The sequence below is a fragment of the Narcine bancroftii genome, chromosome 5 (assembly GCF_036971445.1).
Source record: "Narcine bancroftii isolate sNarBan1 chromosome 5, sNarBan1.hap1, whole genome shotgun sequence".
NCBI lineage: Eukaryota > Metazoa > Chordata > Chondrichthyes > Torpediniformes > Narcinidae > Narcine > Narcine bancroftii.
Window position 1 is genome coordinate 100,927,270 of NC_091473.1, and position 12,298 is coordinate 100,939,567.

Here is a 12,298-nt window from a genome sequence, read left to right on the forward strand (position 1 = left end):
TCAAAACACCTGAGATAAATCCCTTGCTCTTCATGTATAGCTGTGATGGAGTTAAGGTTTAATATTCCATTTGAAAGATAATATTTTTAATAGCAAAGTATGTGCTCAGTGTTGAAATGAGTCAGCTTAGATTTTTATGCTTAGGTCTCTGAGGTAGACCTTGAATCATTAAGTTTATGATTCAGAAATATGAATGCTGCTAACTGAGATACAGCTGGCGTACTGGGCTGCTGTAAGAGACAAAGATATGTTACCGACATTTTGGGCTGAGCCCTTCTTGAAGGAATTAGCAGAATGCCAGATGCAGGAAATCTCAGAATTCAAACAATGAGGGAGGAATCCAGAACAATGAATATGATAAGGGACTAGGCAGAATTTATCATGTCTGTGCGAATGGAGAGACAGAAATAGAGAAAAGCAACAGGGGAAGAAGGGTTGGGAGGGGTTTAATGAAAGCCAGAGAAGTCAATATTAATGCCATCTGGTTAGAGGGCACCCAGTCAGAAGATGAGGTGTTGTTCTTCCAATTTACGGGTGGTCTTAGTCTGGCAGTGTTAAATGGACAAGAAGAATCCTGTCCTTGTTGCAAGTGGTGGTAGAGAGGGCCAGCCCAGATGTGCAGGACAGGCAGGATACCTCTTGCCTTCACCTGCCACCCACCAGCCTCCACCTCCAGCACATGCTCCTCCGACATTTCCACCACCTATTACATGATCCCACCACTAGATGCATATTCCTCTCTCCCCCCTCCCCATAGGGACCACTCCCTCCATTACTCCCTCATTCCACTCCTCCCCTCCCCACCAATCGCTCCCTTGGTGACCTACCCCTGTGACCTCAGGAGATGCTCCACTTGTGGCTATACCTCCTCCATTCAGAGCCCCAAACATTCCTTCCAAGTGAAGCAACATTTTACTTTTGAATCTACAGGGGTCATCTACTGCAACCTGTTGTGATCTCCTCTACGTCACAGAGACTGGATGTAAACTGGGAGATCGCTTTGTTAAGCACCTGAGTTTTGTCCACTGCAATAGTGTGGATCTCCCAGTGGCCACCCATTTCAATTCTCCATCCCAGTCCCATGCTGACATGTCTGACCACAGTCTCATTCACTGCCAGATTGAGACCACCCGTAAATAGGAGGAAGAACACCTCATCTTCTGACTGGCCACCCTCCAACCAGAGGGCATTAATATTGACTTTGGCTTTCTTAAACACCCCAACCCTTCTTCCCCTGTCACCTTTCTCTATTTCTGTCTCTCCATTCGCACAGACATGATAAATTCTACCTAGTCCCTTATCATATCCATCGTTCTGGATTCCCCCCCCATTGATTGAAATCTGAGACTTCTTGCTTCTGGCTTATTCTGGTTATTTCTTGAAGAAGGGCTCAGGTCCAAAACATTGGAAATTTATCTTTGTCTCCCATATATGCTGAAAGACCGGTTGAGTTCCTCCAGCATTTTGGTGGGGTTTTACTGCAATCACAATATCAGCAGACTTTTGTCTCACACATTAAAGCTGCTGGAGATGGATGAGATAGAACAACTTCTACAGGCTTATAAAAATGCTATACCTAGAGTACCAGGGGTGGCCAAACCACGGCTCGCGAGCCACATGCAGCTCTTTGACCTTTAATATGCGGCTCGCTGCCAGCCTCCCCCCTTCACCCGCTCGACTCGCACTGCCGGTCTCCCCCCCTCGCCCGCCCAAGTCGCGCTGGTGGTCTCCCCCCCTTGCCCGCCTGACTTGCACTTTCAATCTCCCCCCTCGCCCGCCCAAGTCGCGCTGCCGATCTCTTGCCTGCCTGACTCGCACTGCCACTCTCTCCCCCTCGCCCGCCTAACTCAAGTCTTTAATAGAACTGATATTTGTAGCATTGTATTTTAGTCATAAAAATTATGATTATAATAAGAATAATCTTGTAAGGTGGAAATTGGATTAAAATATCTCTCATTTTTTGGGTTTACTTTTTTTTTACATATTTGTGTCTTTGTGATAACTGAAACTAATACAAATTAACAGTTTAAATACTGCATGCATAAATAAATATTATTGCATTTAATATGCATTTCTTAAAATATATATAACATTTTTGTTACAAAATGTGTATGTAACAATAAAAATGTGTATGTGAATTTTATTCATGTCCTGCGGCTCTGAAGCATCTGAGCTTTATCATTTGTGGCTCTTACATTAAGCAAGTTTGGCCACCCCGGTACATAAGTCATCTGCAGCTGTAAAAGAGTTCAATAACACATTGCAAAATTAAAATTAGGTAACTTAAAATGGAATAATTATGAGTCCATAAGGCAAACTAAAAAAAGTTACTATTTTGCAGATTTCCACAAATACAAATGCACTGAATCTTTAGTTTTCAATCATACTTTCCCAACAAATCCAAGGCAAAATAAATAATTTAATATTTTGAAACAGAGAAATAGAAAAATCTCCACAGAATTATGAATTTACTCACCTTTCTTCATGTTTTTTAGTGATATATAAAAATTCTTTGACAGTGATGTATTATCCCCATCTGTCACATGGAAGCGAAAGCTGTCATGACTTGTTGACCCCACAATGGTGGTGTGGAGATACCAGAGTCGGTTCATGTCGATATCTTCTTGACTAAAATTCATGCCTGGATATAGTCTAATCCATTCAAACATAGTCTTTTTAAAGAGAATAAATAAACTGTATTAATACATGATTTTTAATATAGATTGGATCATTACATTTACCCCGTGATCACGAAATCTGTACTCTCCACAGAGTGGAGAGCTGACTCCCTGCTAATCTCACTCTCTAATCTTGAGACAAATTACCTGGTGAGAATTTAGTCAAATGGAGCCAATTCCAATCTATTGCCAATTAGATAAATGCTTGGACAGCCAGTTTCTCCATGCCTCCTGGCTGGCTATTGGAATAAACACTCAAAAAACATTAAAAATGTCAAACATAGTAAAACGCAAAGCATTTAAAAACAATGACATGCATGTTGCAGATTTACCAATGTATAGGCTAGCCACCGTAGGACATTCATACTTTACTGCCAAGAAATACAGGCCAGAGCACAATTTAAAGACAAAAGTTCGGGACTTTCGCATTCACATATGCTTGCATAAGAGTGCCAAGGCCCCTGACGGTAAATGCCAGCAGCTCCATGTGGAACTGTCAGGCCTTTAAGAAGAAATAATTGCAGGCTGTAACCAATTCCCCTTTCACATCATTCCCACCCTATGAATTACAACAATGTAGTATTTTGATAGCAACAGAATGAGGAAGCAATAAGATGAATTTTTTTTCTGTATATTTTAAAATATTATTGGCTACTATGGAGTTCACTGACTTGACATTACATAATTTTAAGCAATTGCTGCCTCTCTCACAATTAAATCTCTAAACAGTAAATCTGCTTTTAGTTTTGATTGTAGGTTGTATGTTGAGCAAGACACAATTAAAATCATCCAGTCTTCTCCAAGATGGTTTTTAAATCCATTGAGCAGGTGGAGAGAGGGCCTCTGTTTCATATATCATCCTTAATATTTTAAAACAGAGGTTTTCAATCTTTTTCTTTCCAATCACATACCACTTTAAGTATTCTCTATGCCATAGGTGCTCTGTGATTAATAAGGGATTGCTTAAGGTGATATCTGGGTGGAACTAAAAAAAATTTGAAAACCACTGTTTTAATCATACCTAATTGACTTGTTATGTGCTCGGTTTCATAACTCCAAAGGAAATGGGCCAATGACAATTTTATCTCAAGCAAAATATTTCAGAAACAATTGGGTGATTCTCAACCTTCCCTTCTCACTCACATCCCACCTTAAGCAATCCCTTTGTAATCACAGAGCACCGATGGCATCGGCATTATTTAAAGTGGTATCTGAGTAGAAAGAAAAAGGTTGAGAACCACTGTTTTAAAAGATAGCTACTGCTTCAAAGGCCATAAACCCATTGTCATCCACTCTACTATTGCGTCCATTTGTTTCTTAATGGTTGTTGATAGATTTTACTTTCAGTAAATCCATTTCACATTCCATGCGCTCTTTATGTGAAGAATAATTTCCTTTGTGTTTCATGGTGATGTGGAGGAATTTCTTTAGAAGACGGTGAATTTGTTGTCACCAGCCAAGTCATTGAGTGTACTTAAGGCAGAGATTGATAGGCTCTTGATTAGTCAAGGCTATGGTCACGGGGAGAAGGCAGGACAGTGGGGAAAAGATGTAAAATGGTTCAACTCATGATTAAATGAAGGAGAGACTCAATGGGATGAATAGCCTGTTTCTGCTCCTATGTCTAATGGTCTTATTTTATTGATTTGAATCTTTAATTTCAAAATTATTTCCCAGGCTATTGAGTATCTTCCTCAAACTTGCTAAGCCAAAAATGATAATGCTCAGTCAGTTCCTTTCAAAACTGAGAAGTCCAGATTTCTTTCACCTTAGATCCCAACATGGGGATTAGCCTCATGATCCTTTTCCAATATTATTCAATGTTTAGGTATCACTGTGCACTGGCATTTCACTAGTTTCTTAACAACCATACAATATTGAACAAATGCAATATTATCAATTTCTCAATAAGAGAAATTAAAGTAAGACCTTTGGATGCTTTTAATATGAAATAAAAACTCTCAGCGTCTCCATCCTGAAAAGTTGATTCTATTTCTCTTCCCACAGAAATAGCCTGATCTCTTACTTGCCTTGCAGTTAAATTGTTATTGATTCTGTATATGTTGGACTTCTTGTATCGAGTTCATTCTTAAACTTTTTTCATGTTAACACTTGGCCTTGCAAGCACGATTCATGCAAGGTGCAAGTCAACCATTTTTTACTGGCTAAGCATGGTATTCTTCATTCCCTTGCATTAAACTTAAGTCATCTTTCACTCCAAATGCCAGAGGACCTCTGTATAAGGCGAGGGAGCAAAGTTTAGAGAAATGTTAGGGGTATGTTTTTCACACATTAGGTGTCTGGAATGCATTGCCAGGGGTGGTGGTGGAGGCTGGTACAATAAGGACATTTAAAAGACTCTTAGACAGGCACATGATGCAAGAAAAATTGGGTTATGAGTGTGAGGTAGGGAAGGGTAGGTTTACACATAAGTTGGCACAAAATTGTGGGCTGATGGGCATGTATTGTGCCGTAATGTTCGGTTCTAATGCTTGCAATGGAAGTAAGACATATAGATTATTTTCTTTTACAATAATTCTTTCAGAAAACGTAGACATCATTGGTAAGACCAGCAATCATTTTCAATCCTAATTGTACTTGAGAGAACACCAATGACTTGTCTTCGAAAAATGTTTTTCATTACCCTGAAGAGAATCCCACGGAGAAAACTTTAAATGGTATCTAGTTTTGAAAATTGAAAAAAATATATTTGTCTCTTTCCAATCAACCTTACCAATGTCATCAACTCCTCTTCAATACTCATCATAAACCTCACGCTTTATGTGTCTCAGCACCCGTTGATCAAGAATTTACTTTTTTGAGAATATATATTTCTTAACCCTGCATAGCCGACATTGAATATCATCAGTTCTTTGTTATTACAACATGATGAATATTGTCTGGATTATTTACTCATTCTGTTGAATAAATAATATCTTAGATGGAAAAATAACATCAGCAGAGTCAAACCTGCACCAGTGGATAAAAAGATTTGGACTAGAAATTCAAGCACTTTCAAGCACATGGGATATCATCTAAAACTCAATCACTTTGTCCTGTGTGTACACATGACTTTCCACAAATTGTAGAGCCAAGTACAATTTTTAAAACACATTCATACTGGAGGGGTGCTGGCTAAGTTTACATGGCAACATTGGGCTTGTTACGTACAATTGATGTCACTTTCATGACCCTAGAAGTACATTAATTATATGCTTGGGCCTTATTTGCTGGGACTGGCAATACGTTGAAACCCAGGCTCACTCCAGCATCATGTAAAGAATTTGCTTCATTTGGATTTCTGCCAGGAAACCTCACAAGAAAAAGTTTTCATTTCCTTGGGGTGGGCAACAGGAGGAATAATTCAACCCCTCACTACTTTGACACCTGCCACCTGCAAATAGATGTTTTATGAGTTCCCACCACAAAAGATTGCAGAAACAAAAGTTGATTCTCAATAAAAACAGAACATTCTGGAAATACTCAGCCTTTCAGGCAAGAGCTGTTTAAAGAGAAACACACTAATATTTCTTGCCAAGTCATTTGTTATGGTGAAGGGACTCAGACTTTAAATCCATTTCTCTTACCACAGACGCTGTTTAAAATGCTAAATGTTCCTACACTTTTCTGTTTTTATTTACAGCATCTGCAGTTTTATTTTTGATTTTTATCCAATTTGCACTGCTTGCCACTTTGGGCTTACCCCACAGTTTAGTATGATTATTTGCATTACAGTCTGGAATTGTTGATTCAGGCACATACAAAGGTATTCACTGTGCAGACATCACGCTTCCAAAGCCCAGACAAGAACTAGCATGGTGTCCCCTCCAGTGGCACTTCTGTAAAATCTGTGTTTTCACAGACAATTTCTTGTCCTGGGTAATCAAGATGAGGAAACCAAAGCTTTTATTTTCTTCATTAAAATGCATGGTGACGATAATGCTGATTCAGCTTAAAGGCAACAGTTGTCGTATAGATAAGTTTGAACTGCTTAGCACAACACGATAAGAAGCCTGAGGTATGATGCACAGCTCCCTGAACTCTCAGGCTACTTTGCTGGATACATGCCCTTGTAGTACTTCTGAAAGAGATACTCAACACTGAGTAATAACCCTATATCTTGGATCGGAGACCAAAGACATGGTGAGGACAAAATGAAGACTAAGTTTCACCCTACCACTGTTGCAGTAGCACAACTAGAATGATTAAACCTTTACAATGAAATCCCAATTTGGAGAGGGGGGGGGATAGAATTACATAAGGCAGGGGGAGGGTTGAGTTTCTTCAGCATCTGTGGGCAAGCAATATTGTACGGGAAATCGTGAATGCCTCTGGTTTGTGTTTTACACCCACTGATATGCGTTCCCTCCAAAACATTTATTTCATTTCAGTGGAACTACTGACCATAGGGAACCTTCATCACCTTTAAGAAATCACTGCGCAAAAGAAGCAAAGGAAATCTTTCCCTCAGGCCCCACCACAATTTAAAAATAATTGCCCATGAATGATTAATGGGTCTTGCTTTTCTGAGGAGAATAATCACACTTCCTGTACAGTGCAGTGATTTAAAGCCAGGAATTAGTTCTTCTCTGAACTCCTTCCATGTGTAGCATATGGGAATATCTTGAAATATTGTCTCTGATTTTACCTTCAACTGCAGCTGTCCAAATTCGGGTACACTGTTGATAATATAGTAAAGCTCGAATCGTGGTGTGTCCTTGTCTTCGGCTTCTAAAGCCACACTGGAAATCACCTTGTTTTCTCCCGTTTCCACTTCTAATCCAGTGTTCCTGAACAGGGGAGAGCGATGGAAAAAAAAAAACACAACCATCAGTGCAACTCCATCCAGTGTTTCAACAGTTTGGGATTCAAAGCACAATCACTAGACAATTATTAATGAAACATCCTCATTTATAGTTTTAAGCAATGAAGATTACCAGCACATCTTCATATATTTGCCATCCAACATTCCTACAATAGAAATATTTCACTGAAGTGAGCAGGTTTACCTTCCAGTATATGAAGACAATGAAAGCAAAAGATTTAAGAAACCAAATGCTACTGGTATTATCAATTCCATTAAATTTTTCAATATAAATGTTTAGAAACTTGAGCACTGGATGTGGAGCTATGGGGAGATGTTAACCAGGTGGTACTCAACTAAAATCCACACACATAGATTTGACAGCAAATTTTCAAAGGAAAGCAGTCACAAAAATGGAAAGCTCAGCTGATGTTCTTCTCCCCAGTGGTGGGTGCTGGAGCCAAGTGCATCAGAAACACTACTAGCCCACCTGAAATCAGCCAACTCATCACAGCAACTTCCGTGGCTGCATTGTAGAGTTTCACATTGCAAAGTTCACGTAACTACTGAACCAAAGCAACAACTAAAACCATCAACCTGAGCAGAAAGGGCTAAAATGAAAACATTAGGCAGTGGCAGCTGAATTTATTTTGGAAAATAGAGCCAACAATTTTTTAAACATTGTGGTGATATGTAATTGCACTACTAGGTCACCAGGGGTCACCCTGATGACCTTGTATATAAAACAGTTCAGACCTACAGTCTAGTCTTCCAGGTTCGTCTTGCAGAGAGACAAGACCTCTTAGTGTACGTATTAGTTTATTAAAGCTGTCTTATACTCGCACTGCTGGTGTGGTTATTCTCAGTAGAAACACCACTCAAAAATATAGAGAAAAATAGTATTTGCATAATCTTCTTCCAAATTGATATAACTATAATCTCCAGTCTCCTTTACTTTTAAACACTTCTACATACTTATACATTTACCAATCACAGGCATAGTAGTTTAAAGGCAGACAAGAAATCTGCAGACACCTGCAGAAATTGCTGGAGAAACTCAATAGTTCCCGCAACATCCATAGAGATCAAAAGGCAGTGGAAGTTTCAGGATTCAGCTCTTTTTTTCAGGGAGTGCCAAGAATCATACAGGGGAGAATGGTCAGAACACAGGCTATCAGGAGGATGCAGGCGGAAGGATGAAGAGAAAGAAGTGAGAGAGGGAAAAGAGGTTTAAAAAAGATAGGTCTCTGAGGATAGAAAGAAGGGAAAGGGTGGGGAGGTGGAGGAAGGGAGAGAGAGAGAGATGAGGGAAAGAGAGAGGGGGTGGGGATTAACAGAAAGAGGAAAATTCAATATTGATGCTGTCAATACCCCTAATCCCCTTCTCTTTGTTAATCCTCTGCCCTCTCCCCATCATCTCAGCCTCTTTCTCTTCTACTCTCCTACCTGTATTCACCTATTACCTCTTACGAGTTAGCCTGTGCTCCTCCCCTTCTCTTCCTCCCCCTACTTCCCCTGCCCCCCCACACCATTTTTATTCAGGCATCTGCCTGATGTCTTACGCCCCTAAAGAATGGTTCAGGCCTGAAACGTCAATTACCTTTGGCTTTTGAAGGATTCTGTGTGACCTATTGAGTTTCTCCAGCAATTTTTCTGTACTGCTTAGAAGTTTTAAAAAGTCCTTCATTAATCAATGCCAAATAAATAGCTTTGTGAGAAACAGTTATCTCATTTTATGAAACTCAAAAATTGCTTCAAATGATTAAATCAACATATGAAAAACTGAATTATACTCCAAAAAGCAGCCAAATAGTCACTTCTCGCCTCTCTCAAAAACATGCTGATTCAGTGTTTGGAATAAGCCACTCAAGAAATTCATGTTGTGGGCTTTTCACCAGAAAATTGAAGCTTACTTTAAAAGAATAGGCCCCTCGTCATTGACTGGTATAACATGGATGTGTACCATCCCGTGGACCACGTGTTTGCCATCTGTCAACTGAATGGCAAAACAATCCTTCTGGGTTTCACTGTCATCGTGCATGTATAAGAGATTCATCCCTGCAAAAGAAAGTTACAAGCCAATGAACACTCATGACCCTTCAGACATTTTCAGGACTCCACAGCATTCAATCCTAGTTATGGGAAAAATCTGCAAGACTTATTTGAAATAAGGATTGAAACCATTCTCGTCTCTGGAGAAGGCTCCATAATTTGGTGTGATGAACTGCTCCCAATAAATAATAAAATGAGCTGAGGTTTAGACATCACGACCTGCCCCGTGTGATCCCTGGAATTATGCTCTAACTTGAACTGCTGTCCTCAATTTGGGCATCGAGATGGAACATTATAATTGCACACATTTACCCTGACTAAGGCAGAGGGAAATGCTTGGCAATAATGCAATGATCATATCAGAAAAATCATCCACGGGGTTGCCACCTAAACCTAGGATTACCCTCCCCCTCCCCCACCCAGTGCAAGATTGCCCATTTTACAGACTAAAGTCCAAAATTTAGGCTCCAGCATGAAGGTACCTGAGATCGCAGAAGTGGGACTGCAAGATTGCTCATTTTACAAGCTAAAATCCAAAATTTAGGCTCCAACATGAAGGTACCTGAGATCGCAGAAGTGGGACTGCAAGATTGCCCATTTTACAGGCTAAAGTCCAAAATTTAGGCTCCAACATGAAGGTACCTGAGATCGCAGAAGTGGGACTGCAAGATTGCCCATTTTACAGGCTAAAATCCAAAATTTAGGCTCCAACATGAAGGTACCTGAGATCGCAGAAGTGGGACTGCAAGATTGCCCATTTTACAGGCTAAAATCCAAAATTTAGGCTCCAACATGAAGGTACCTGAGATCGCAGAAGTGGGACTGCAAGATTTCCCATTTTACAGGCTAAAATCCAAAATTTAGGCTCCAACATGAAGGTACCTGAGATCGCAGAAGTGGGACTGCAAGATTGCCCATTTTACAGGCTAAAATCCAAAATTTAGGCTCCAACATGAAGGTACCTGAGATCGCAGAAGTGGGACTGCAAGATTGCCCATTTTACAGGCTAAAATCCAAAATTTAGGCTCCAACATGAAGGTACCTGAGATCGCAGAAGTGGGACTGCAAGATTACCCATTTTACAGACTAAAATCCAAAATTTAGGCTCCAACATGAAGGTACCTGAGATCGCAGAAGTGGGACTGCAAGATTGCCCATTTTACAGGCTAAAATCCAAAATTTAGGCTCCAACATGAAGGTACCTGAGATCGCAGAAGTGGGACTGCAAGATTGCCCATTTTACAGACTAAAATCCAAAATTTAGGCTCCAACATGAAGGTACTTGAGATCGCAGAAGTGGGACTGCAAGATTGCCCATTTTACAGACTAAAATCCAAAATTTAGGCTCCAACATGAAGGTACCTGAGATCACAGAAGTGGGACTCATGGTCAAAATACTGGAAAATTCCTTGTCAATTTTATTAAGTGAGAAAATAAGATGGATATTCAGTTTCAACTAATCTCACTGCCCATCTGTTTGACTCTCTATATCCCTTTATCACATTGAGACACCCTTAATTTAATAATGCAATCATTCTTTCAATCATTATGACCATTATTTTTACTACATTTCAAATTTGCTCCGTTACACTCACAATCTAATCTCACTTCAGTTGCCTATCTCTTTAATTCAAATCAAGTTACCAACGTGATTGAAATATAGTTACTGTCGCGTAAAATATCAAACTTATCAGGAGAAATTTGCTGTGACATGGTTAGCATTTTGTTGCATTCAAAATATCAGCAAAATTCTACATAAAATCTACATTCACATTCTAAATGTTGAAATAAATAATGAAATCAATATTGAAAACACTTACTTTTAATGTTGGGTTTCTACACTGCGGAAAATATAGCCCTTCCCGTTTTCCCACACAGGTAAGCTCAACCAGTTTAAGATTTTAATATCTCAGACTACACACCTCAAACCTTAATTGATTGAAGTAGCAGTGGAGCTTAATTATAGCCCAGCTAAATTTTGACAATGGACACCTGTTTGACTCTATCTGCTTCTTGCTGCCATTCTTTTGACTGTTAGTTAAAGGATTATCTTTAGCTCCTAATGAATGATCTTTTGGCATCAGGTTCTCAAAGGAGAACAAAAATGTCCAACGATACACAAATATGAACAGGCCACCATTGTTTTTTTTACATTTTTATCAAGTAATATACATAAATTGTTTTTCAACAATTCATTAATCAAAATAAGTTGTCTTGTGCTCCTTCAACTATTACCACAAAATAACCACACAATTGTTAGCTAACATTTTCTTCAAATAGGTTATGGAAAAAAGAATTCCAAAATAACTTATTTTGATTTCACACGGCTTTCCTGCAGTAGCTTTCAGTTTTACAATTGCATTTGAGCCATGTTTTCTACTTTGACTAACACATAAACCCGCCACAGATATTGAGCCATGTAGTAATATTAGGTGTCCAGCAGAGGACATCTGCAGCACACTGTATACAGACCTTGTTTGAGTTCATCCATGCTGAAGTTGTACCCTGACAGACTGTGATGTAGTATTTCAGCATTCATCTCTTTGTAGGTGAGAATGTCGGTGCCATAGATGCCATTCAGAAGCAATCCATGGGATGGAGGGCTAACCACAGAGAAGATCAATGAATCACGAGGAACATCTAAATCTATAGCATTCAGCACTCCAGGACCAATCTCACATATATCGCCCTCTAGTATCTGCATAAAAAGATAGTTTAACTAATTTTCTGAATCTACAGTCAGCTTCCTTAGTAAGCATTAAGC

At 39.4% G+C, this 12,298-nt stretch overlaps 1 protein-coding gene across 1 annotated transcript in view; it reads right to left on the minus strand.

The window, feature by feature from the left end:
* frem1b (Fras1 related extracellular matrix 1b) overlaps positions 1–12,298 on the minus strand; it is a 213,661-nt gene that overhangs the window by 52,648 nt on the left and 148,715 nt on the right. The window contains exons 20-23 of the mRNA XM_069938520.1: positions 12,007–12,232; positions 9,396–9,540; positions 7,327–7,468; positions 2,477–2,672 (exon numbers count right to left, since the gene is read on the minus strand). Coding sequence (XP_069794621.1) covers positions 2,477–2,672; positions 7,327–7,468; positions 9,396–9,540; positions 12,007–12,232 — 709 coding nt within the window. The remainder of the gene's footprint in view (positions 1–2,476; positions 2,673–7,326; positions 7,469–9,395; positions 9,541–12,006; positions 12,233–12,298) is intronic.